This window comes from Macaca thibetana, chromosome 19, assembly GCF_024542745.1.
Source record: "Macaca thibetana thibetana isolate TM-01 chromosome 19, ASM2454274v1, whole genome shotgun sequence".
Lineage (NCBI taxonomy): Eukaryota > Metazoa > Chordata > Mammalia > Primates > Cercopithecidae > Macaca > Macaca thibetana.
This window is the reverse complement of record NC_065596.1, coordinates 24629170-24657022: the sequence shown is the minus strand read 5'-3', so window position 1 is coordinate 24657022 and position 27853 is coordinate 24629170. Positions and strand designations below refer to the sequence as shown.

At 40.2% G+C, this 27853-nt stretch overlaps 1 protein-coding gene across 5 annotated transcripts; it reads right to left on the bottom strand.

Moving 5' to 3' along the window:
* Window positions 1-3909: 3909 nt before the first annotated feature.
* ZNF283 (zinc finger protein 283) lies at window positions 3910-23114 on the bottom strand. 5 transcript variants are annotated; one of them, XM_050771121.1, is made up of 7 exons: window positions 22953-23114; window positions 22407-22571; window positions 22064-22144; window positions 18984-19047; window positions 14502-14589; window positions 12234-12360; window positions 3910-8284 (listed from the first exon to the last, which is right to left on the bottom strand). In XM_050771121.1, the coding sequence occupies exons 4-7, from the start codon at window positions 18995-18997 to the stop codon at window positions 6585-6587; spliced, it is 1929 nt and encodes a 642-aa protein (XP_050627078.1). In that variant the 5' UTR covers window positions 18998-19047; window positions 22064-22144; window positions 22407-22571; window positions 22953-23114; the 3' UTR covers window positions 3910-6584. The 5 variants fall into 5 exon arrangements, with proteins under 5 accessions (XP_050627078.1, XP_050627079.1, XP_050627077.1 ...); XM_050771122.1 differs by lacking the exons at window positions 12234-12360; window positions 14502-14589; XM_050771120.1 differs by lacking the exons at window positions 18984-19047; window positions 22064-22144; window positions 22407-22571; window positions 22953-23114 and having other exon boundaries at window positions 14502-15402.
* Between the last annotated feature and the right edge of the window lie 4739 nt (window positions 23115-27853).

Below are 27853 nucleotides of genomic sequence, written 5' to 3'. Positions count from 1 at the left end.
AAGAGAAATTCTTCTGCCTTGAGATGCTGTTAATCTGTAACCCTAACCCCAACCCTGTACTTGCAGAGACTTGTGCTGTGTTGACTCAAGGTTTAATGGATTTAGAGCTGTGCAAGATGTGCTTTGTTAAAAAAGTGCTTGAAGGCAGTATGCTTGGTAAAAGTCATCACCATTCTCTAATCTCAAGTACCCAGGGACACAATACACTGCGGAAGGCCGCAGGGACCTTTGCCTAGGAAAGCCAGGTATTGTCCAAGGTTTCTCCCCATGTGATAGCCTGAGATATGCCCTCATGGGAAGGGAAAGACCTGACTGTCCCCCAGCCCGACACCCGTAAAGGGTCTGTGCTGAGGAGGATTAGTGAAAGAGGAAGGCCTCTCTGCAGTTGAGATAAGAGGAAGGCATCTGTCTCCTGCTCATCCCTGGGAATAGAATGTCTCAGTGTAAAATCCGATAGTATGTTCTATTTACTGAGATAGGAGAAAATCGCCTTAGGGCTGGAGGTGAGACATGCTGGTGGCAATACTGCTCTTTATTGCACCGAGATGTTTGTGTGCGTGCACATCAAGGCACAGCACCTTTCCTTAAACTTATTTATGACACAGAGACCTTTGTTCACATGTTTTCCTGCTGACCCTCTCCTCACTATTACCCTGTTGTCCTGCCACATCCCCCTCTCCGAGATGGTAGAGATAGTAATCAATAAATACTGAGGGAACTCAGAGACCAGAGCCGGCACGCGGGTCCTCCCGTATGCTGAGCACTGGTCCCCTGGGCCCACTGTTCTTTCTCTGTATTTTGTCTGTGTCTTATTTCTTTTCTCAGTCTCTCATCCCACCTGACGAGAAACACCCACAGGTTGTGGAGGGGCTGGCCCCCTTCACACCCGAATTCCAATTACACCTTGGTTTCATTTCCACATTGTAAATCTTGGCCTTCTCAGTCAGGTTAACTAACAGAATTCCAGAAATTAAGCGTAGACTCCTCTGAGTCTGGAAGAAAAAATACTTAACAAGGTTAGACCAAAAATATTTTCCCTGTCCCCTACATCTACAATCAGATAATATTCTACATCACAAAAAATTCCTAGTAAATGTTCTAACAATATAGACTTTATATTTCAGGATTTTTGCTTTTAAAAATTAACATTAAGGGGGGCGCAGTGGCTCATACCTGTAATCCCAGTACTTTGGGAGGCCGAGGCGGGCAGATCACCTGAGGTCGGGAGTTCGAGACCAGCCTGATCAACATGGAGAAACCCGTCTCTACTAAAAATACAAAATTAGCCGGGCGTGGTGGCACATGTTTGTAATCCCAGCTACTAGGGAGGCTGAGGCAGGAGAATTGCTTGAACCTGGGAGGCGGAGGTTGCGGTGAGCTGAGATTGCGCCATTGCACTCTAGCCTGGGCAACAAGAGCGAAACTCTGTCTCAAAAAAAAAAAAAAAAAAATTAACATTAATCTCTAAAAAGCTGAAATTATGTTTGGTGGTCTTAATATATACATTTAATTTAAATTGTCTTATGAAATTTATACATATTTGTAATTTTACTTTTTAAAATAAAGGATCACTTGTTATGTCTCACATATATATAAAAAGCTAATGAAACTTAAGAGTCTGATTTTTTATTTAAATAAAACCTTTCAGAGTCTATGGTTAATTTAAAGTAATACAAATGATTATTTCAGGAATTACATATAACCCATTTTAGCAACTAAAAGCAGATGTACACTGCTGGCTAATGGGAAATGTTTCCTTGTTCCTGTCACAGGAGATGCTCTCCCTTATTATTTTCTGTGGATGTTGTCATGTCTGTTTGTAATATCTGGAAGCCTGCCAGCCATCATGGTGCCAGCCAACAGTGGGGAGTGCAGAGTGGAAAATGGAAGAGAAACTGAGCCTCTGAAAATTTAATTTTGCTGATGAATCAAAAATATCTGGAGCCCACTGTCCCTCTGAAAGCATGTTATATCATTCAATATACTTCCTCATTGTTCTAGCCAGTGTGGGTTTTTTTTTTTTTTTTTTTTTTTTTTTTTTTTTTTTTTTTTTTTTTGAGACAGAGTCTCGCTCTGTCACCAGGCTGGTGTGCAGGGCACTATCTCAGCTCACTGCAAGCTCTGCCTCCCGGGTTCACGCCATTCTCCTGCCTCAGCCTTCCGAGTAGCTGCAACTAAAGGTGTACATCACCATGCCCAGCTAATTTTTTTTTTTTTTGTATTTGTAGTAGAGATGGGTTTCACCGTGTTAGCCAGGATGGTCTTGAACTCCTGACCTCATGATCTGCCTGCCTCGGCCTCCCAAAGTGCTGTGATTATAGGCATGAGCCACCACGCCCGGCCCCAGTGTGGTATTTTAATTTCTACTGAGTGTATCCTAACTGAATCAAACATCTAAGGGTCATGGTTCATACTGGGAACTGGAGATGCAAAGATAAAGCTGATTCCATCACAGCCATCAAAACCAGCTCACTATCTGGTGGGGAATACACACACACACACACACACACACACACACACACACACACAGAGAGAGAGAGAGAGAATGTCATGGCCTAGGTGTTAACTGTTGTCCTCCAAACTGAACAGAGGCTCTGTAAAAAACAGACACATCAAATGTATCCAATGCCCGGAGCAAGGAGCAAAGACAAATTGCAAGAATATACAAATAGGCAACAATCAGAAAACGGAAAATTAAACCACAATTATCAACAATCAAATGCCACTCTATTACCTGTGAGAGTAATGAAAATATTCTTTAAACTGATGATGTCAAGTATTAATCAAAGATGTGGAGAAAGCAGAACATTGATATACTGCTAGTGAGAGTATAAGTCGGTTCATTTGTTTGGAAAACTGTTTAGAAGAACTTAAACTTACTAAAAAGTTGAACAGATATGTATCCATGACCACACCCCAGCAATTCCACTCCCCGTGTATACAGAAAGAAATGTGTACACGTGTGCTCCAAAAGACATGTACAAGTATGAACATAACAGCCCTATAAGGAAGTTCTGACTTCCCAACACATTATTCTTAAGAACACATAATGAAGGATTTTCAACAAGGGGCCATGTTGGGATGCTTCTTTTATGTGGATCTTGGCTAGTACTACATGGCTATGAAGGCTCCTTAAAGGAACTGTGCTGAACACTCAATAAATCTGTTATGTCTGAAGTAGGAATTAAAAGACAAGAAAAAATGCAACAGATGGAACTAGAAAAGTAGTCAAGGATCAAACAAAATAACCTAACAGGATCATACAATATTAAAGAACAGGCTACTGCAATACCAAAACAAACAAAAATACAATAACAAAGAAAACTACTATATAATGTCATTCATGAGATGCAAAAATACTAAATAAAATGGCAAAATGAAATCAAGCAATGCATCAGAAGGATACCGTGACTAACTGGAATATCCAGGAAAGGGGAAAAAGTCAGTGAATCTGTCAGAATAAATCATCACATTAACAAATTAAATACCATACAACTGTAGAAACAGATAGTGAAATGGCATTTAATTAAACTCAGGAGTCACCCCTACTTAGCTACAACAAAGATGTTCACTTGTAACTGAGAGCATGATGCTGCTATTCCATCATAGCTAACAACCAGACATGGTGAGTGAAATTATCTTTTGGTTATAGCAGCATTTCCCAATGCAATTTCACCCACCTACAAAGATAATAGGTCATGGGAATCAGTATTTCAACAGTGAAGTTTGCCATACACCAGTTTAAACAAAGTTCAACCATTTTCTTCACTGGAATAGTCTTTTTTTTTTCTCTTCTCTTTAGTCTTTTGATAAGCTGGTGAGGTGCTTTTGCTTGTTCCTTAAGAGGGGATTTAGTAGATGCTACTTTATAAGCTTCTTTAGCTTCTTTAACTATAAAATCCTCCTTCATTTTCAAGACTAGTAAGCACTGGTGATTCCTTGAGATATAATTTCAGAAATGTTGGGATAAGGCACCGTGTCTACATTTCTTGGTTAAAAGGCAAATGTGGCACCCAGAGGGAGTGGCATAGTAGCCAATTACCAATAATATATCCTGTTAAAACTCCCAAAGTACTCTGCTTTGTGTTACAGTTGATTATTAAAAGTGCAATTGTTGGCTTTTTATGCCTTTGAAAAAGTGCAATCATGTAGAATGATGATCACTAGAGGGTGAATGACTGATTGAACAGTGATATTACGAATTCCCTATGTGCACAAAATAGAGAGGTCAGGTGTAGACTTATGACAATGAACCACAGACATTTAGTTATCAATGCATTAGTTCTGATGGAACTAACATTTTTTAAAAGACATAATTTTTAAAAGGGTCGATTTCTAACTGTGTGAGTATATAAACACACACTCTATTTCATCATAACTAACCTGCCTTGATGCTAACACTAAATCATGACAGCCACCTGGTTGAAAGTGGTTACAAGAAGCCATCAATTTTAAGATGCACTGTGATTTCCAAATAGTAAAATACAGCCAGGCGCAGTGTCTCACACCTGTAATCCCGCTTCGGGAGGCTGAGGCAGGTGGATTGCTTAAGACCAGGAGTTCAAGATCAGCCTGGACCAACATGGCAAAACCCCATCTCTACTAAAAATATAATTAGCACACAGGTGCACACCTGTGGACTCAGTTACTTGGGAGGCTGAGGCACAAGAATCACTTGAACCCAAGAGGTGGAGGTTGCAGTGAGCCAAAATCACATCACCGCACTCCAGCCTTGGCGACAGAGAGAGATCCTGTCTCAAAAAAAAAAAAAAAAAGTAAAATACATACCATATGATCACACATTTCCAAAGATCATTGATCAAGGTTGACCAATCCTATTAGGTATATAATAGATCTTTACAACGGACAACTCTAGTAGTTATCGTAAGTGATCAAACTTGGCACTGGTGCTAGTGGGGGAAATGGATCCTATCTGCTTCTGATGTACTGCAAGATGAAGTACACATCACCATCTATGAAGTGTTCTGGTAAAAAATGCTTAAGCCTCTATTTCCAACTTCATGTTATGAGAAATGTGAAGAAGAGGCCCATATAAAATTTCACCATCAGGAAAGAAACTAATGTGTGACATTCTATAAAACAGCTTTCCTAAACTCTTCAAAAGTCTGGGTTTTTTCACGTCTCAATTTTTAGCTCAGCTTAAGGGATAAACTCTAAATTAAAATCCCCTCAAATTCTTTATACTGTACTAGATCTTACCCAGAATGAACTATCTGAAATTCAAATGGATGAGTGGTTATAGGAAGCTTTTCTGAATTCATTCCTCCAAATGGTTGTGCTTCTCCTAAGAATTCACCAGTAGTAATACTAATAATAAAGACAATATGAACAATAGCTAGTATGTTTTGAGCATAGGCTACATACCAGATACTCTTCCAAGTATACGATGCATACTAAATCCATCTAATCTCTATAACAGCATTATTAGTTACCATCAGCATTTTAAACATCATGTCCAGAGGAGATAAGCATTTTGCTCACCATCCTACAGGTAGTATGGAGGTGAAATGGTGATGACAGTATGGTATATGCCATGGATAAAGGTTTTCCTACATTTGTTACATTAACAGAGTTATTCTCTAGGATGAATTTACTGAAGTTTAACAAAGATTGAATAGTGTTAGAAGGCTTCTGTACATTTAACATATCTGGTATAAATTATCTTATGCTGTTACAGGCATTAGAAAATTTTGATTCCCTCATTTGCCAAATCTTTCTATAGTATGACTGTCCTGCTATTCTAATCATAGAGGTGCAAGTGAAGAATTTCTTATTTAAATTAAATTATATCGTGACTTGTCTCATGTCTTGAAAAATGTGAGTCTTGTCTCTAAAATTATTTCTGGAAGAGAACAAACTTTGTTTTCAATTCTCAATCATTTATGGACTGATAATTTTGTAAAATAGAATGTTATGGAAATGTCAAATTGCTATAAAAGTTCCAAATATTTACTCACTTTCCACATTTATCTCATGATTGACAGATGACAATTTTATGACTGCACCAGTCTCTGGATAATAATTTGAGTGGCATCTGTCTAAAGGCCTTCCTTTAATTCTAATTCAAATGATTTCTCATTTTGATGAATTCTCTGATGTACTCTAGGATATTTACTATGTCTATAAGCCTTCCCAAATTCCTTATGTGCATAGGATTACACAGCAGTATGAATTCTCGGATGTGCAGCAAGAACTGAATTAAGTTTAGGTCCTTCCCACATTCCTTCCATTTAAACCTTTTTAACAAATACCAGTTATCTGATGTTATCAGACTTTGTGTCATGAATAAAGATCTTCACACATTCCTTACATTTAAATGATTTTACATCAGTATAAATTGATATCCAATAAGACTGTACAGAAGTCTAAAGGCCTTTTCATATTAGTTATATTCAGAATATTTCTCACTAGTATGAATTGCTGGATAGCAAGATAATTGTCCATACACAGAAACAAATGGCTTTTGCACATCCCTTACATTCACAAGGTTTCTCAAGAGTAAGAGTTCTTATTATGATGAGTTGTCTGTAAACACACACAAAATGTTCTGTTACAACTTTCAATCATAAGGTTTCATCGGTATCAATTTTCTCATTTGAGTAAGTTGTCCACAGAAAGGCTTCCCCACATTCTTTATATTTGTAGGGTTTATCATTACAAGTTCTCTCATGAACAAGTTTTGAGCCATGAGTAAAGGTCTTCCCGAATTCCTTACATTGATAAAGCTTCTCACCAGTATGAAATCTCTGATGAACACTAAGTTGATAGCCACTACCAAAGGCCTTCCCACAGTCTTTACATCCATAAGTCTTCTCATTAGTATGCACTCTCTCATGCTTAATTAGGCTTGAACCCCAACTGAAGGCCTTCCCACATTCCTTACATTTAAAAGGTTTCTCACCGGTATGAATTTTCTGATGTTGAGTAAGGTGATAGCCACGACTAAAAGCCTTCCCACATTCTTTACATTCATAAGGTTTCTCCCCTGTATGGATTCTCTCATGTTGAACAAGACTTGATCCACAATTAAAAGCCTTCCCACATTCCTTACATTCATAGGGTTTCTCACCAGTATGAAATACCTGATGTCGAGTAAGTTGATACCCACTACAAAAGGTCTTTCCACATTCTTTACATTCATGGGATTTCTCACCAGTATGAACTCTCTCATGTTTAACAAGGCTTGAACCCCAACTAAAGGCCTTCCCACATTCCTTACATTCAAAAGGTTTCTCACCAGTATGAATTTTCTGATGTTGAGAAAGGTGATAGCCACGACTAAAGGCCTTTCCACATTCTTTACATTCATAAGGTTTCTCACCAGTATGAATTCTTGCATGTTGAATAAGACTTGATCCGCAATTAAAAGCCTTCCCACATTCCTTACATTCATAGGGTTTCTCACCAGTATGAAATATCTGATGTCGAGTAAGTTGATAGCCCCAACAAAAAGCCTTTCCACATATTTTACATTCATAAGGTTTCTTACCAGTATGGATTTTCTGATGCTGAGTAAGTTGATAGCCACGACTGAAGGCCTTCCCACATTCTTTACATTGATAAGGTTTCTCACCTGTATGAATTATCTCATGTTTAGCGAGGCTTGAGCCCCAAAAAAAGGCCTTCCCACATTCCTTACATTTATAAGATTTCACACCAATATGAATTTTCTGATGTTGAGTGAGGTGATAGCCACGACTAAAGGCCTTCCCACATTCTTTACATTCATAGGGTTTCTCACCAGTATGGATTCTCTCATGTTTAACAAGACTTGATCCCCAACTAAAGGTCTTCCCACATTCCTTACACTCATAGGGTTTCTCACCAGTATGAAATCTCTGATGCACATTGAGTTGATAGGCACTTAAATAATTCTTCCCACATTCTTTACATTCAAAGTGTTTTTCAGCTGTATGAGTTCTCTTGTGTTGAACAAGTTTTGAGCCATGACTGCAAGCATTCACACGTTCCTTATAAACATAGGGTTTCTCTGTATTATGAATGCTTTGATGTGGAGTAAGAGATTTACTTTTTCTGTAAGAGGGTATTTCTTCATAGCTGATTATCATTTGACTGAAGTATCCCTCTTGACATCCTTTTAGTCCCTCGAATATACTTTTGCACTTCCAATTATTTCTGAAGATGGATGCCTCAAGGCCAAGGGTTTTACTTTTTTCCTTCATCTCCCATTGGGAAAAATTTATTTCAAAAATATCCTTTTCTGAAAATATTTTTTTGGTCTCGTATGTTGTTGACTCCAAATCTGAAAGAAAACAAGAAAACCACACATTTTATTTCCTTCACTAGGAAAAAAAAAAAACTATAGTAGAAATAAAAGACAAATTAGGTGACTTTACTGAACTCATCAAGGCACTCCCCTATTAAATAACAAACTTAGCCTTGATTTTGCAGCTCTTGTGATCTCAATGTTCTGATTTTATAGTTTTCTGGAGGATTCCACAAAGTTCACTTCAACAAGTCCCTCATTTTCCCATGCTGATGTTGCCTCAAACCAAATGTCAGCTTCCATCAGTCAAGCCCTTATGTGCCCAGTTGTGGTTATCCAGTGTCCCCTGCTAGGTATGTATCTTAATGGGAGTCAAATTCTTATCATAATGAGCTTTGGCTGATTTTGTTTTGTCTAACAACTCTTTTGTCTTAACAACTCAATGTCACAACTCTTGTCATTTTATCGAGGCAGCCATGGACAATATGTAAACATATAAACAAATGGGTAAGACTATGTTCCATACAACTTTATTTGTAGAAACAGGTGGATTTGGTGTATGATGTCACAAAATTACGCATGGACAAAAGATTATTCAAAGTGCAATGATTTTAATGTAACATAGTACGAAAAGTTCACAGATATGGTGTGTACCAGCTAATCACATCCCTCACTCCTCAGCCCCACCACAACTGTGGGGAGGGCAGCAGCCTGTATTCCTGGAACAGCCAGCTGGGACCTGGGTGGTCAGTGTGACTTTGTCTTCCAAAAACTTCAGGGTTGTGCAGTTTGGTGGGTTTTGTGTTACTTTGAGGGACCAGCACAGATGACTGCCTTGATTTTAGCTCCATCAGTCACAGAAGCTTTCCCCAGAAGCATCTATTGGAAGATTTAAAGGGCTAATGGACCTTTTCTTCTCCCCCTTTTTATAGCCAGATATTTAAGTAAATCTTTGTCTGGTACTAACTGACTGCAGAGATGATGGAACAGAAACTTCAGTGACCACATACAATAAGGAACATACAATTTGCCAAAAGAGTTTGAAAAAGTCTGACAGCTCCAGCCCTCAACAAGCAGAAATCAGCCATGCCTGAGGAATGGGAAAATTGAATCTCCAGAGGTACCACATTATAATACTCAAAATGCCCAGTTTTAACAAAAAATTACAAGCATACAATGAAACAGGAACATAGGGTGCCCGTTCACAAGAAAAAAAGAATCGACAGAAACCATTCCAGAGGAAGCCTAGACATTTAATGAACTATCCAATATGCTCAATAAGCCTAAAGAAACCATGGACCAAGAGCTAAAGGAAATCAGGAAAACAGTGTATGAACAAAATGAAAATATCAATAAAAGGATAGAAATTATTAAAAAAAAAAAAAAAAAAAAAAAGAAACCAAACAAATTCTGGAGTAAAGTAACTGAAATGAAAATTTCAATAGTGGATTCAGCAGAAGAAAGATTCAGCAAACTTGAAAATGAGTCATTTGAAATTATTGCACTAGAGGAGCAAAAAGAAAAAGGAATAGTGAACAATGAAGAGAGCCGGAGGGATTGATGGGATACTGTCAAGTACACCAACATACACATCTTAAGAGTCCCAGAAAAAGAAGAGAGATAAAAGTACAGAAAAAAAAATGTGAAGAAAGAATGTCTGAAAACATCCAAAATCTGACAAAAGGCAGGAATACACATATGCAAGAGACTCAACAACTTCAGGCAGGATAAACCCAAAGAGACTCATATCTAGACACATTATAGTCAAATTATGGAAACCCAAAGACAAAAAGACTTCAGAACACAGGAAGAAAGCAGAAGCCTAACACATACAAGAATCCTCAACAAGACTAACAGCTAATTTCTCATCAGAAACCATGGAGAACAGAAAGTAGTAGGATGGTATATTGAAAAGTCCCAAAAGAAAAAACACTGTCAACCAAGAATTCTACACCAGCAAAAACTGTCCTTTAAGAATAAAGGTAAAATTAAGACATTTTCAGAAAAAACAAAAGCCGAAAGAGGTGATTACCAGTAGACCTACTCTAGAAGAAATGTTAGAGGGAGTGTTTCAGGCTAAAGTGAAAAGACACAAAACAGTAATTAGAAGCCATAAGAAGAAATAAAGAACATTGGTAATGGTAACTACATGAGTAAATAGAAAAGTTAGTATTATTGTACTTTTGATTTGTTGATTTAAAAGACAAACGCATAAAACAATAACTATAAATCTGTCTTAAAGTAACCCGGCATTTCAAAGCAATAGCTGATTATAAAACTAAAGCAGGGAAATTTCATACAAGATGAACCTCTGACACCTTGTTTATCAGAAAATCAGGAGGTACTTAAAGAGTATGCCAAAAAGCCATATCATGAAAGGATTCCCACTGACCAAATCTGGAACAAGCTCCAACACTTTGAGCTTCAAAATAAATAACAGAAAAAACAGAATATAGCCCATTGACTAGAAATCCAACATATGAATAAATGGAAAGTTTGAAGAGGAACACAATATTTATTTATTTATTTATTTATTGAGACAGGGTCTTGCTCTGTCACCCAGGCTGGAGTGTGGTGACACAATCTTAGCTCACTGCAGCCTCAACCTCTTAGGCTCAAGCAATCCAGTCACCTCAGCCTCCCAGTTGCTGGGACTACAGGTGTGCACCACCAGAGCCCAGCTAATTATTTTGTATTTTTTGAAGAGATGGGGTTTTGCCATGTTGCCCCATGCTGGTCTCGAACTCCTGGCCTCAAGCAATCCACCCGTCTCAGCCTCCCAAAGTGCTGGGATTACAGGTTTGAGCCTCCACTGTGCCCAGTTCTACAATATTTAATAGTTTCAAAGTTCTTCCCTATAAAATACTTATGGAAGGGAAAAAAAACAACTGCACAGGGAGGAAGCCAGCAGACACCACCTTAATCAAGTACTCAGAGTGAATAACATGAGTAATGACAAATCATTCATACTACCCAACAAAATGCAGGGAGAAGAATGCAGCATCGATTCTGTGATAATCCTGCCAAAGATTCATACTCTAAATCTAATCATGAAGAAAGAGCAGACAAACCCAAACTGAGGAACACTGTACAAAATAACTGGCCTGTAATCTTCAAAAGCATCACAGACATATGCGCAAGTCAAGGAAAGACATGTGAACGGTTTCAAACTGAAAGAGACTACACAATCCAAATTCCACAAACAAGAACAACAAAACAATATATTATCTGGCCCCTTCCTATCTCCCTGGCGTAATTTCTTAGTACATATTCCTTTAATAACTCTACCCTAGAGTTCTGGTAAAGTTTCTTTCCAACAACAGGGCCTTTGCATTTGCTGTTCACTGTGATTGATCTGTTCTTCTCCCACATATTCACATAGCTTGAATATCTCTATTCTTGAACATCTGTTCAAGAAAGCGTTCCTTGACCATCTTATCTAAATTAGCCCTGTCAGTCCCCATCATTTTCTATTCCCTTACACTGTTTACCTTTTCCAAAGAATTTGGTTCATTACATACTATTTATTTATTCACTTACTTATTTGATGTTTCTCCTTTACTACAAAGTAAACTGCATGAAAATAGGCAAGTTATCAAAACTTGTTCATGATTCAATGAATAGTGCTCAGCACAAGGCTGGCCAGAAGTAGACATTCGATATAGTATTTGCAGAATTTATGAAATCTGGTTTCTTTGACAATGGTTACGAAATAAATGTCCTATAATGCAAATCCAGCCCCTTGGCCATTAAAGGAGAGAGGTGATTGTAGGGAGGGCCCGAGAATGGTGTAAAGCTCACTGAGGGATGGGGAAGATCAATGTGTTTAACGAACCCATTTCTAACCCAGCAAGTATAAGAACATACCCTTGGGAAGGGGAAGAAGAAGTTCACCTGGTTTCTTCAAAGATAGCCCTGGAATTTCCAGTGCAGAAAACTGATGATGCAAAGAGGAGACTAAATTATTTCAGGCAGATGACCTTACCCAGTGACACCAAGTTACTATAGTTCTCCAACATCACATCCACGTACAAGTCCCTCTGAGCAGGGTCCAGGCATTCCCACTCCTCCTGAGAGAAGTCGATGGCCACATCCCTGAATGTCACCAACCCCTAAAACCAAAAACCCATGTATTACTTGTGAAATTAAAGAAAACATTTCCAAGAGGGAAAAAGAGGGTATGAAGGATAAACTACAAAGAGGGGGAGAAATACAACAATCAAGGAGGCTGAAAGCCTCTGATATAGGTAGGAAAAAGCAAGAAAATCAGTGTGACTAAAGCAGAATGTCAACATGTTCTAGAAGAATCCTGTTACAGCAGAAAAAACTTCCCGGATACTATAAGATAACTCAGCTATCCAGACCTGTCTGGTAATACATTTTTAAAATCTCAGTTTCTTCTCTGTTAAATAAAAAGTGCATGTGTGTATACATCATGCATATTTACTATGTGCTATGTGCCCTTCTCATAAATTATTTGTAAAAGTGAATTGCTCACCATCTTTCTCCTTTAAGAAATAAAAACAAGGCCTGGTGCAATGGTTCATGACTGTAATCCCAAGCATTTTGGGAGGCTGAGGTGGGCAAATCACTTGAGGTCAGGAGTTCGAGACCAGCCTGGCCAATATGTGAAACCCCATCTCTACTAACAATACAAAAATTAGCCAGGTGTAGTGGCAGATGCCTGTAATCCCAGCTACTTGGGAGGCTGAGGCAGAAGAATCGCTTGAACCTGGGAGGTGGAAGTTGCAGTGAGCTGAGATTGCACCACTGCACTCCAGCCTGGGTGACAGCAAGACTCTGTCTCAAAAAGAAAGAAAGAAATAGGAAAACATGTAAACTTTTTCCCAAATGTACTACAAAATCTTTATTTTATAAAACTGATTCCCATTAAATTAGGGACTATCAACAAGACTCGAATACATCACTGTTAGATTACATCATAAGCATTTTTTCTTATAATGAATAAACAATTTTTTTATTTGTTGCAATTCATTTTATCCTCTCAATATATGAGCTTAATCACTCAATTATATCTGTACATTTAGGCTGAACAAAACTTCTGTAGACTTTCTTGATTGTGGAAATATATTATCATCTAGACCTTAGGCATCATCTTATCTGTTACTATCAACCTCGCTTAGTACGTTACTTGTTCCTGAGTTAGAGGATGCTGATACAGGACACATGAGGACACTGATATAGGATGTTGCACATGACACAAATGTCACTCATGACCTACACATCCTGGTTGATGAAAAATGACTTCAAAGTCAACTGGTTCAAAATCCACTGGTGATGGAGTCCTTTGGTGACTCCAGAGACCACTGGTCTTCATCTCTTAGGAAACTCCTAGAAAGAACCACTAACACCCCTTTTTCTAATCTGAAGCACCTCCCAACACATGCAACTTCACATAAACCGAGGTTGAGACCAAGAAACCCCAAAGTCCATCTTATCTCTGTGGAAAACTTGGGTCTATGGAGAAGTTCCAAGGTTTTGCATGTGGTCCAATGGGACCCTCATCACTAACTAATCACACTGCAGACCTGACATGGGAATGAGAAACTCGGGTAAGGGAAATGGTGCCGATGTGGCCAATCAGAGGTGATACCAAAAGGCATCACCCAAGACAGTCAAGATGGTTAAACATGAAAGTGCTCCCAGAGAATGCATAAACAACTAACATCACTCTTCGGGTGACCATCCAGCTGTCTAACGACAGTGTCTTTGGTAGCCACCTTCTAAAATCAGCATCTTACCCTAAATTTAAAAATACTGCTGTTTTCAAAATCCCTGCAGTCTTTCATTCTCTTCCCTTTCCTCCTTTATATGACTCCCGTTGGTGCCTTTGATGGAGGAAATCAATGCACTATTGATTTTCTTTGCATACAAGTAAAAGTGTGTTAAAAGTGTGTTGTTAACTGTATTTCTTTGAGTTATCCTTAACAGAAGCTTAAGTATTTCCCTCAGAGGACTCCATTGCTCTATCATTGCTCTTACTAGAAGACTGGGAACACAGGAGATGTTAAGTAACATCTTCAATGAATATGACATTGATTAAAAAGGGGAGGGGTACAAGGGGAGGACACTAAGCTATTTGGCACCATCCACCACTGGAATAGGAAGAACTGAGAAGCGGGTTCAGGGATGGAGTTCTGTCAGAGAGAAGGCTTTAGGAAAATTAAAAAAAAAAAGATTCACACGCCCTGAAAATCACAGTATTTCATGGAGAGAAAAAATACCAACTTACATCAGTCATGGTTCTGGAATTGCAAGAACTAATTAATGCTCCATGGGATTCCTCTATTGGTGAAGCACAGAATCCAGAAAAGCCAGAACTGGGGAGGGAAAACGAAGTGTTAAACCAGGCGTGCCTCAGTGATCCCATCCTGACTTACGCTAATAGAAGATCTTATCTTCTCCATGCCTGCTTCTGCTACACACCCCACGTGCCATTTATGGAATCCAAACTTCCACCTAAACCCCAAAGTTCTTCAGCAGGGAGGTTTCTGGCAGTGTCTGGTTCTGAGGATGTGAATCTGGACCTGGGATCTGACGATTCAGTCCTGCCCAGGAGATAAGATCATCCTCTTTCCATTCCTACCTCTCAGGAATACCTGTCATGGTCCAAGCTAGAATGTCCTTCATGGGTTCAGGACTGAAGGAAGTTGATCAAGACATGGGAGCTGGACCGGATGTATAAAGAATTCATCAGGAACCCAAAAAGCTGACTTTCCAATGCATATATCAGTAATATTCATGACACGGAACATCATGCAATGAGTACATGCTAACTCAGGGAAATAAGATATACTCAATAGAAAAAGGAGGTTATGAGATTTATGGTATGATTACATTTATAAAATACATACATATCAATACAGAAAGACTGACAATCACATCAACAGATAAAAAATGTTTAGAAAGTTATACATCTCAAGAAAAAAAAATAAAAAATAAAATTACATATCTGTATATATTAATAACATTTATCTTTTCATTATGATCATGTTTTTTGTTTAGGTAATCCACATAATCACTGTAACCATGGCCATGCATTACACAAACTGTATAATTTCTACATATGCCTATGTCTTGCCTAGAAAAAAAAAATGGATGAAATTCCCCAAGTTATGCCATGGATATATTAATAGAATAATATTAGTGTAATAATACTAATATATCCATAGCATAAGTTGGGGAATTTCATCTTTTCATTTCTGTTTTTTGGGGGTTTTATTTTATTTATTTATTTTTTTTGAGACGGAGTCTCGCTCTGTCGCTCGGGCTGGAGTGCAGTGGCACGATCTCTGCTCACTGCAAACTTCGCCTCCTGGGTTCACGCCATTCTCCTGCCTCAGCCTCCCGAGTAGCTGGGACTACAGGTGCCCGCCACCATGCCCAGCTAATTTTTTGTATTTTTTAGTAGAGACGGGGTTTCGCCCTGTTAGCCAGGATGGTGTCGATCTCCTGACCTCGTGATCCACCCGCCTCGGCCTCCCAAAGTGCTGGGATTACAGGCATGAGCCACCGTGGCCAGCCTATTTTTTTTTTTGTTCCCTTTCCATTAATGAGGTTTTGATTCTGCTTTTCTTATTTTGACTGATAGATTTATTTTGTATCTGAACCTGTCTTAAACATAGTATCCTCCAGATAACTGCTGAATCACCTGATCGTATTAGGCTCACTTTGCAACTAACAGTAGTAGTATAAACTTTATAGAATAAATTCCATTTGCCTCCAAATGCTTGATCATGATTCAACAGTATTGCTTATAACTACCTTCCTATGAGTTCCTAAAGCAGGTCCCCTGGATTGCCTACTGGCCTTTGTTGCTGGCTGCTGACTGCCTTACACTTACCCCAAGGCATATTTGGTCTCCAAGGTAACACCTATGTCTTCCAAACACTGTATTACCCCCTAAGTACAAGTATTACAGGGTCAGGCATTTGGGGCAAATTCTTCACCCAAAACTTCACTTCTAGAAATGTATCCTTAAGAAATTGCTAAAGAACAAAGAAGCACACAAGAGGAATACACAAGGATATTCAACCAAAAATAACTTCTGATCACTAAAAATGAGAAACTAGGTAATAGTAAACAAAAGGTTTAATAAATTGCGACCCACCATACCCTCATTGGTTATGATGGTGTTGGTTCATATTCATTGATGAAGAAAGACACATATGATCAATTCCTTAGGCAGGCAGGTTTGTGACTAACATAATGTGGGAGGTATTTTCTGTTGAAATTGAGATAAAAGATCTGGTGTCAGACCTTTAGGATGTGAATTTGACCTTGATAGTTACCAATTTCTCAACACTTCTTTTTCCCCATCAATAAGAGAAAAGTGTTCACTATAGAAGAGTAAGAAATCCATACAAAATACTGAATGGTATATGATAATTGTTTATAAGTTGTCTTTGTTTCTTCTTCAGAGACAGGGTCTTGCTCTGTTGCCTAGGCTGGAATGATGTGGCAGAAACACAGCTCAATGCAGCCCCAACCTCCTGGACTCAGGTGATCCTCCCACCTCAGCCTCCCTCCCCAGTAACTGGAACCACAGGTGCATGCCACCATGCCCTGCTAATTATTATTTTTTAAAATTGTTTGTAGAGACAGGGTCTCACTGTGTTGTCCAGGCTGGTCTTGAACACCTGAGCTTAAGGAATCCTCCTGTCTTGACCTCCCAAAGTGCTGGGATTACAGGTGTAAGCCAGCAGGCTTGCCCACATTGTCATCGTTATTATTGAAAATGGCTAGGCACGGTGGCTCACGCCTGTAATCACAGCACTTTGGGAGGCCAAGGCGGGTGGATCACGAGGTCAGGAGATCGACACCATCCTGGCTAACACAGTGAAACCCCATCTCTACTAAAAATACAAAAATTAGCTGGGCATGGTGGTGGACGCCTGTAGTCCCAGCTACTCGGGAGGCTGAGGCAGGAGAATAGTGTGAACCCGGGAGACGGAGCTTGCCGTGAGCCGAGATCGCGCCACTGCACTCCAGCCTGGGCGAAAAGTGAGACCCCATCACAAAAAAAAAAAAAAAAAAAAAGAAAAGAAAATGAAGAATGTTACTGTCCCTTATCCTGTTATAACAAAGAAACTTAATGATACTCTCTTTTGCTCACAGTAAAATGTGTCCTTCTCAGACCTGCTTTCTTATAACACGAACTCAAATTTCACAGGTCAGCCTTGAGCCTGTACTCTTCCTAAATAACAATGTGAGAAAAACAGGTTCTCAGAAACATGCAGAGGAATATACCACTTCCTCCTAGAAGATACATAGAGATTCAGCATCATTAAGCTGCATCAGAAAATACAACCCGAGGCCGGGCGCGGTGGCTCAAGCCTGTAATCCCAGCACTTTGGGAGGCCGAGATGGGCGGATCACGAGGTCAGGAGATCGAGACCATCCTGGCTAACCCGGTGAAACCCCGTCTCTACTAAAAAATACAAAAAACTAGCCGGGCGAGGTGGCGGGCGCCTGTAGTCCCAGCTACTCGGGAGGCTGAGGCAGGAGAATGGCGTAAACCTGGGAGGCGGAGCTTGCAGTGAGCTGAGATCCGGCCATTGCACTCCAGCCTGGGTGACAGAGCGAGACTCCACCTCAAAAAAAAAAAAAAAAAAAAAAAAAAAAAGAAAATACAACCCGATTAGGTATCAAGCTGAGAACTTAACCAGAGGCTCAGTCTTACTCTTCTGTACAAATTGGTGGTTTAAACATTTACAACCATAACCTTCTCATTCTACCTTCTGGTATTTACACCTGTCTTTGGAAATATTATCTGTAAAATGTATTTTTTTTGTAAGATGGCTCTATATTGGAGATTATTGCCATTGTCTGGCGAGGTAACCTTTAAAATAATATAATTCTAAAACTCCTTTTTGCCTGGTAATTCATTTTTAAATGACATTTCTATAATCCCAGAAGTTGTGCATTTTTTAAAGTTTTCAAATAAGGGAATCACTAGCACTTCCCTCTTATCCCTAAATATTCAAAATTAACGTACAACCTAGATCTGGGTTGTTTCTTTTTCAAACTAAGAACTAAAGAGTCTTCAATTCATTTACATCACCAATTACTATAATTTTATTCTGCAGGAAAAAAACAAACAAACAAAAAACAAAACAGACCCATAGGCTAAAAGGAAAAAGGATTTAAACAAAAATATTCCAAAGTGCCGGGTGTGGTGGCTCACGCCTGTAATTCCAGCACTTTGGGAGGCCAAAGGAGGCAGACTGCTTGAGCTCAGGAGTTCAAGACCAGTCTGGGAAATATGGTGAAACCCCAGCTCTACCAAAAACAGGAAAAATTAGCCAGGCATGGTGGCACACACCTGTGGTCCCAGCTACCTTCCCTCTGAGGTGGGAGGATCGCTTGAGCCTGGGAGGTGGAGGTTGCAGTGAGCTGACACTGCACCACTGCACTCCAACCTGAGTGACAGAGTGAGACACTATCTCAAAAAAGAAAACAAAAAACAAAACAAAAAAAACATTAAAAATGATTAACTCTAGAGGATGTGATTTTTAGCTTCCTTCTCGATATATCTCCTAGATTGCTGAGGTTTTTTTGGACCAAGCCTGCATTAATTCCATAATTGGAACTATAAAGACATTTCCAAATGTAAAAGACTGAGTGACAGGAAGGATATATTTCAGTCATGAAGAAAACTGAACAAATGGCGCCAACACTGAAAATCAGTGGGCCTGAAACAATTCACACCTACCAGCTCTTGAACATCCTGTAGCTGTTATTCAATGTAATGAGACACGTTCACTGTCAAGATTCTCCTGTAAATCAACACAAATTAGATAGACCACCTTCAAAGTCTGAGGAAGAAAATAAATGTGCATAAACAAAACAGTATTTGGTACATAGAAGATGCTCAATAAGTATGGCTGCACCTCTCCACTTCTTCACTGAATGACGAATTAAAGTAACATTTTAGATGTAATCCTTGAAATATGTCTTCCAAAACCCTGTCTTATTAGATGGGATTGACAGGTAACACAATATTCTTGAGCACTTTTGTTTATAACTATAATGATTGCTTAAAATTTCATCATTTATATTTTTCCTTCCTTTGATTCTTTATAAACTTAATTTTTATTAGGTGCATATCATTCCATCACTAGATATACTACAATTTACTTGACTATTTCCATTCTACTGGACACTAATTTTTTTTTCTTTTTTTTTTTTTGAGATGGAGTCTCACTCTGTCACTTAGGCTGGAGTGCAGTGGTGCAATCTTGGCTCACAGCAACCTCTGTCTCCTGGGTTCAACTGATTCTCCTGCCTCAGCCTCCTGAGTAGCTGGGACTACAGGCCCACACCACCACGCCCAGCTAATTTTTGTAATTTTAGTAGAGCTGGGGTTTCACCATATTGGTCAGGCTGGTCTAACTCCTGATGTCAAGTGATCCACCCGCCTCCACCTCCCAAAGTGTTGGGATTACAGGCGTGGGCCACTGCACCCAGCTGGACTCATTTTTTTCAAGCTCCTTCCCAGCAATTACAGTCTTTTTTCCAGAACAATGGAGCTAGATCTTTTTGGGTCATGGTCACTTTTGATAATCTCATGAAATTATAGACACTTTGCCCACTTAAAAAAACACATTTACATATATTTACAAAAATTTGGTCTCGATTTCAAGGGGTTTTGGTCACCTAGAAGCTTGTCAATGGAACAAGAAGACCTCAGGTTAAGACTTCCTGTCCTAAGGCTGGGCACAGTAGCTCACACCTGTAATCCCAGCACTTGAGGAGCCTGAGTCAGGTAGATTGCTTGAGTCCAGGAGTTCGAGACCAGTCTGGGCAACATAGTAAAATCCCCTCTCTATAAAAAATCCAAAAACTGGCCAGGCTTCATGGCACATACCTGTAGTCTCAGGTACTAGGGAGGCTGAGGTGGGAGGATCGCTTGAGCCTGGGAGGCCAAGGCTGCAGTGAGCCATGATCATGCCACTGTAATCCAGCTTCAGCAAAAGGCCAACACCCTGCTTTTTTTTTTTTTTTAAGTTTTCCTGTCCTAGATCATTTGAGCATCTGGTCACTTTTTTTTCTTTTTTTCTTTTTTTTTTTTTGAGACGGAGTCTCGCTCTGTCACCCAGCCTGGAGTGCAGTGGCACGATCTCAGCTCACTGCAACCTCCAACTGCTGGTTCAAGCAATTCTCCTGCCTCAGTCTCCCAAGTACCTGGGACTATAGCCACCCGCCACCATCCCGGCTAATTTTTTGTATTTTTAGTAGAGACGGAGTTTCACCATGCTGGCCAGGCTGGTCTCGAACTCCTGACCTTGTGATCCACCCACCTTGGCCTCCCAAAGTGCTGGGATTACTGGTGTGAGCCACCGCACTCAGCCCCCACTTTTTTGTTAATTTGCAAGCACCCGTCACAATCAACTTCATATTTCTCTTACTCTAATCTATAAAAAGTTGACAGGAAATAATCTAGAAGAGCCCAATAATAGCAACTCAATATTCAGTAAGCCCATATCATGGGGATGACACTGCTCTAAGAAGCTTTACCCATAATAACTCATCTTACATCATCACAACTCCATTAGGTAGGTACTATTCTGTCCCTATTTTATAGATGTGGCACAGAGGGCCTGAATCAATTATCTAAGTTCACACAGCTACCAACAGGCAGAGCCAGGATTTGGATTCAGATACTTTGGATCCAGAGCCTTAATTTTTTTTTTTTTTTGAGACAGAGTCTCTCTCTGTCACCCAGGCTGGAGTACAGTGGTGCAATCTTGGCTCACTGCAACCTCCACCTCCCAGGTTCACGCCATTCTCCTGCCTCAGCCTCCCGAGTAGCTGGGACTACTGGCACCCGCCACCACGCCTGGCTAACTTTTTGTATTTTTAGTAGAGAAGGGGTTTCACCATGTTAGCCAGGATGGTCTCGATCTCCTGACCTCGTGATCTACCTGCCTTGGCCTCCCAAAGCGCTGGGATTACAGGCGTGAGCCACCATGCCCGACCCCAGAGCCTTAATTTTAACTACAACATAGTTCAGCTTCTTACATGTCACACAAAGCTGGACTTGAAACAAGCCATGCTTGACAATGTTACAGACTTCTATCTAAAGATTATCTGAAAGTCCCCACTCTTGTTGGTGCAAATCACAAATCCCTATGCTCAAAGCTCAATCATATTTCCACCCCTAAAAGCCTCACAAAGCAGACAACATTGTCATATACTGCCAGAAACGTTCCCTTACTTAAAATCCCTCATACTTTGCCTTGCTTTAAGAATCATGATTATGGGCCAGGTGTCGTGGCTCACACCTGCAATCCCAGCACACTGGGAGGCCAAGGCCAGAGGAACACTGGAGCCCAGGACTCCAAGGTTGCAGTGAGCTATGACTTTACTACTGTACTCAGCCTGGGCAACAGAGTGAGACCTTGTCTCTAAAAAAGGTAAAAAAAAAAATTTTTAATTATGACTACAGAAAACTTAAAAAAAAAAGTTTGTATATAGCACCACCTAAATACTAATCTCTTCAAATAATCATAGTTTAAAATAATGCTCTAATAGCAATCTACAAGAGGTGCCTTTCTATAACTCTTCAGTGCACTGAAGGATCTGAACAATTTGCCATGTGAACAGGTGGGTAGGAATTGAGGAGAAGAACAATAGGGGGCCACCGGGGGAAATATGTACCAGCATGGCAGGTCATGTGACTGGGAAGACCCAGTCAAGATCTTTCAAGCCAAGGAAAGAAAATGTTCTCATGACCTAGAATCAAAGGTAGTTGTAGGTATATGTATAAAAAATATGTATAAAAAACGTCACCTGAACCTTGATTTCTAAATATGCGCAAACTCCTTTTCTCCTCTTTGAGCTCCTTCTTAGAAATCTGGCAACCTAGCAGCACTGGGGGAAAAACAGTAACATGAGACATCAGCATTTCTAGAGCGTCACAGACTTAATTAAAAAAGAAAAAAGAGCAAAACACCCTCTAGGGCCACTTCTGCCTTCATCCACACAAAACCAAATGGAACGAAAAGGCAGGCTAGAGTCTGTCTCTGTGTTGAGGGCAATTCTTGGGGACAGAGGTCTGGTTTCAGTGGCTCTGAAACATGTAGCTAGCTCACCACCAAAGAGCTCCTAGAGGCGCCTCTTGTAGGAATCCTACCTCTAGAACTTCCCCCTCAGGTCTTGACAAGATCCTGTCGCGAGGACACTTCCAGATCTAAAATTCTCATCCTTCTTGCTTGAAACGTTCATTACAGGGCTTAGCATAGACTTCTTTCTTGCAGTCATTTAACCGTGGAAGGCCCAAAAACAGGCTAAAGGGAACCTAGAGCATTTGGTCAAGGCAAATCACACTTAAAAATACGGCCACGCACCGCATCACCCCGTCACACATTCACAACTGCACCCACCTCCGCGGAGACACGCCCCGGCCCTGCCACGCCGTCTGAGACACACTATCCCTCGGCTGCTCGCGTGCACACAGGCTTGAGTGCCGCACACGACACGCCCTGTCCGTGACCCAGCCCTCCCCATCTCCAGCGCCCCCGATGCCACCACCCCCACCCTCACCCTCACCCTCACCCTCACCCTCACCCTCACCCTCACCCTCACCCTCACTGCCGTTTCCAGTCGGGCCCCGGTAAAGCCAGCCGAGCCCTCCCAGCTTCACCTGGGCTGAATACTTTTACGGACACGACCAACTCACCATGCAGAGTCCAAGAACCTTAAGGACACCGGAAAAGGACCCGGAGACCCGTGGTTAGTTTGGACCCAGAGGCTGATGGGAAACAAGAGCCTGGAAACGCTCGCAGGCTGCGAGAGGAGCCACCGGGAGTGTTTCTGGCCGGCAAACTCGCCCCGCCCCTAAAAGACATGTGCCCCGGAGACTTCTGGGAAATGTAGTCCACAGCTGGATAGTCTCCGGAAGTTGGAACCGGGACAGGGGGGATGCTCCCAGCATGCAACTCGGCTTCACCAGTCAAAGGCGGTTTTTCCGAAGATGGCTGGGAGCTCCAGCCTTTGCTTGAGGGTCTTTGGTGTTGACTGAGAGCGAATTAAAAGGTTCTCAGCCTTCGCTAAGGAACGCATTCTGGAGTCTAGAACAGCCGAAGATGGGACTGGGGTGTCTGGGGACTTAGACCTGAGCGAGCAGGGGAATCCAGGGTAAGGTCCCTGGAAATGACCTGCGCGACACTACCAGTTTACCTGGGTACGAGCGCCTGGAACAGTGTCTGGCAGTTGAACAGATGGGTGTGTCTTGCTTTGAGGGAGTTTGTTAGTTCGATTCGGTGTCTGGAACCCTGCGTGGACCTGTTTATGTTCATAGGATGGTTTCTAAATTTATGCCTGTGTGTGTCTGTTTCATTAGGTGTGAGATGAACTGTGTTAGAGATTTTATATGCCGCTGTTGAAAGACAACAAGTGGTCGTGAGTGGATATTGTGACCATGGAGACTTATGGCAGTGCAAAGGCGGCCATAAATAATACAGAAGCAATCCAGCGTGGCTGTGTTCCAATAAAACTTGATGGATTATAAAATTTGAATCTCATTTTTTTTGTAGGGTATGAAACCATTTATTCTGAAGCACACACTCATACACCAAAAACAGTACTATATATTCCCTCTCTCTCTCGTGTGTGTGTGTGTGTGTGAGAGAGAGAGAGAGAAAGGTTTTAAAGGAGACAACTAACTGATTCTGAGGTTAGGGAGAAAAGATCGAGCCTGAAGTTGGTGTGGTAAGAACCTTTGGATATAAATATTTTTTAAAAAAAGAATTACCTAAAAATATTAAAGCAAAATTTGACATTAAAACTAACAGAAAGAAAATGAAGTGTTACCTTTTAGGGGCTCTTTCTGGTCACTGGTATCACCTGTCTCATCCTCTGCCATCTCTCACCTCCTGGTCTCTCTTGCTTATCAAGAGAAGACTAGAGCACCTGGATCCCAGCTTTTCCCCTGCCTCAGCTGAGGCCACTACCCTGGTTGACTCCCATGGTGACATAGATGCCACATCCAGTATCGTGGGTCTGAGTCTTCATCTGCAGGATCCTTGAGCTTTCCTCGGCACCCACTCCCATTTCCCATCTGGGACTTCATTATCATCAGCATCTGCTCCACCCCCAAAACCACTGGTGGGAGCAGCCTCCTCTCTTCCCATGTTACTTGCTCAATGGCTCCCACAAGTACTATTCTGAATATTTTGGGGATCTTTTGATTTTTTAAAATTTTTTATTTCCATAGGTTTTTGGGGAACAGGTAGTGTTTGGTTACATGAATACTTCTTCAGTGGTGATTTCTGAGATTTTGGTGCACCCATCACCTAAGCAGTATACATGGCACCCAATTTTTAGTCTTTTATCCCTCACCCCCTTCCCACCCTTTCCCCCTGAGTCCCCAAAGTCCATTGTGTCATTCTTATGCCTTTGCATCCTCACACCTTAGCTCCCACTTATGAGTGAGAACACACGATGTTTGATTTTCCATTCCTGAGTTGCTTCACTTAGAATAATAGTCTCCAGGCTGGGCACGGTGGTTCACACCTGTAATCACAGCACTTTGGGAGGCTGAGGTGGCTGGATCACCTGAAGTCAAGAATTCAAGACCAGCCTGGCCAACATGATGAAACCCCATCTCTACTAAAAATACAAAAATTAGCCGGGCATGCTGGTGGGTGTCTATAATCCTAGCCATCTGGGAGGCTGAGTCAGGAGAATTGCCTGAACCCAGGAGGTGGAGGTTGCAGCAAGCCAAAATAGTGCCACTGCACTACAGCCTGGGCGACAAGAGTGAAACTTTGTCTCAAAAAAAGAAAAAAAAGAAAGAAAAGAAAGAAAGAAAAAATAAATAAATCCAGGCAAATGCCATTAATTCATTCCTTTTTATGGCTGAGTAGTATTCCATTGTCTATATCTACCACAGTTTCTTTATCCACTCATTGATTCATGGGCATTTGAGTTGTTAAACATTTTTGCAATTGTGAATTCTGCTGCTGTAAATATCTGTGTACAAGTATCTTTTTCGTATAATGACTTATTTTCCTCTAGATACCCAGTAGTGGGATAGCTGGATCAAATAGTAGTTCTACTTTTAGTTCTTTAAGGAATCTCCACACTATTTTCCATAGTGGTTTTACTAGTTTACATTCCTACCAGCAGTGTAGAAGTGTTCCCTGTTCACCGCATCCTCAATAACAGCTATTTTTTTTTTCATTATAGACATTCTTGCAGGAGTAAGATGGTATCATACTGTGATTTTGATTTGCATTTCCCTGATGTTGAACATTTTTTCTTATGTTTGTTGGCCGTTTGTATATTTTCTTTTGAGAATTGTCTATTCATGTCCTTAGCCCACTTTTTGATGGGATTGTTAGTTTTTTCTTGCTAATTTGTTTGAATTCTTTGTAGATTCTGGATATTAGTCCTTTGTCAGATCTATAGATTGTGAAAATTTTCCTCCGCTCTGTGGGGTGTCTGTTTACTCTGCTGACTGTTCCTTTAGCCATGCAAAAGCTCTTTAGTTTAATGAAGTCCCAGGCCCTTTGTTTTTATTGCGTTTACTTTTGGGTTCTTGGTCACAAAATCCTTGCCTAAGCCAATGTCTAGAAGGGTTTTTTCCAATGTTATCTTCTAGAATTTTCAGTTTCAGGTCTTAGATTTAAGTCCTTGATCCATCTTCAGTTGATTTTTGTATAAGGTAAAAGATGAGGATCCAGTTTCATTCTCCTACATGTAACTAGTCAATTATCCCAGTGCCATTTGTTGAATAGGGTGTCCTTTACCCACTTTATGTTTTTGTTTGCTTTGTTGAAGATCAGTTGACTGTATTTGGGTTTATTTCTGGGTTGTCTACTGTGTTCCACTGATCTATGTGCCTATTTTTATACCAGTACTATGCTGTTTGGGTGACTATGGCCTTATAGATTGAAATCAGGTAATGGGATGCCTCCATTGCTTAGTCTTGCTTTGGCTATGCAGGCTCTTTTTTGGTTCCATATGAATTTTAGGATTGTTTTTTCTAGTTATGTGAAGAATGAAAGTGGTATTTTGACGGGAATTGCTTTGAATTTGTAGGTTGCTTTTGGCAGTATGATCATCTTTACAATATTGATTCTACCCATCCATGAGCATGGGATTTGTTTCCATTTGTTTGTGTCATCTATAATTTCTTTTAGCAGTGTGTTGAAGTTTCCTTGTAGAGGTCTTTCACCTGCTTGGTTAGATATATTCCTAAGTATTTTATCTTATTTTATTTTTGCAGATGTTGTAAAAGGTGTTGAATTCTTGATTTGATTCTCAACTTAGTCGCTGTTGGTGTATAGAAGAGCTACTGATTTGTGTACATTAATTTTGTATCCGGAAACTTTGCCGAATTCTCTTATCAGTTCTAGGAGCTTTCTGGAGGAGTCTTTAGGGTTCTCTAGGTAAACAATCTTATTATCAGCAAACAGCAACAGTTTGACTTCCTCTTTACCAATTTGGATGCCTTTTATTTCTTTCTCTTGTCTGATTGCTCTGGCTAGGACACTCAGTATTATGTTAAAAAAAAAAAAAAAGTGTTGGGAGGTGGCATCCTTGTCTTGTTCCAGTTCTCAGAGGGAATGCTTTCAACTTTTCCCCATTCAGTATTATGTTGGCTCTGGGTTTGTCATAGATGGCTTTTATTACGTTGAGGTATGTCCCTTGTATGCCAGTTTTGCTGAGAGTTTAGTCATAAAGGAATGGTAGATTTTGTTGAATGCTTTTTCTGTGTCTATTGAGATGATCATGTGATTTTTGTTTTTAATTCTGTTTATGTGGTGTATCACATTTGTTGATTTGCATATGTTAAACCATCCCTACATCCCTGGTATGAAACCCATTTGATCATGGTGGATTATCTTTTTGATAGGTTGCTGGATTCGGTTAGCTAATATTGTGTTAAAGATTTTTGCATCTATGTTCATCTGGGATGTTGGTCTGTAGTTTTCTTTTTTGGTTATGTTCCTTCCTGGTTTTGGTATTAGGGTGATGCAGGCTTCGTAGAGAGGAGTCCCACTTTCTCTATCTTGTGGAATTGTGTCAATAGGATTGGTACCAATTCTTCTTTGAATGTCTGGTAGAATTTAGCTGTGAATCTGTCTGGTCTTGGAGTTTTTTGTTGTTGTTGGTACAGTAGTCTTGAACAATCTTTTGTTTTTCTGTGGTGTCAGTTGTAATATCTCCTGCTTCATTTCTAATTGAGCTTCTTTGGATTTTTCTCTCTTCTTTACTTGGTAATCTTGCTAATGATCTATCAACTTTATTTATCCTTTCAAAGAACCAGCTTTTTGTTTCATTTCTCTTTTGTATTTTTTTGTTGCACTTCCATTTAGTTCTGCTCTGACCTTGGTTATTTCCTTTCTTCTGCTGGGTTTGGGTTTGGTTTGTCCTTGCTTCTCTAGTTCCTTGAGATGCGACCTCAGATTATTAAATCTCATTATTCTCCAGTCACAAAATGTTATTCATCTTTTTAAAAAATATTTTTAAAATGCACAAGCCATTCTTACTCTTAGCTCATTCACTGTGAAAAGCAGATAGCAGGCCAGATTTGGCCCCTGGGCCATAGTTTTCCTGCTCTGGGATAGACAA

Excerpts from the sequence above, each read along its gene's own strand:
- ZNF283 (XM_050771120.1), bottom strand. The coding sequence starts at position 14,639 with ATGGGATCACTGAGGCACGCCTGGTTTAACACTTCGTTTTCCCTCCCC. Across the intron at positions 12,361-14,501 it reads ATTCCAGAACCATGACTGAT|GGGTTGGTGACATTCAGGGA; the intron begins GTAAGTTGGTAT and ends TTTTGGTTTTAG. Across the intron at positions 8,285-12,233 it reads TAGTAACTTGGTGTCACTGG|ATTTGGAGTCAACAACATAC; the intron begins GTAAGGTCATCT and ends GTTTTCTTTCAG.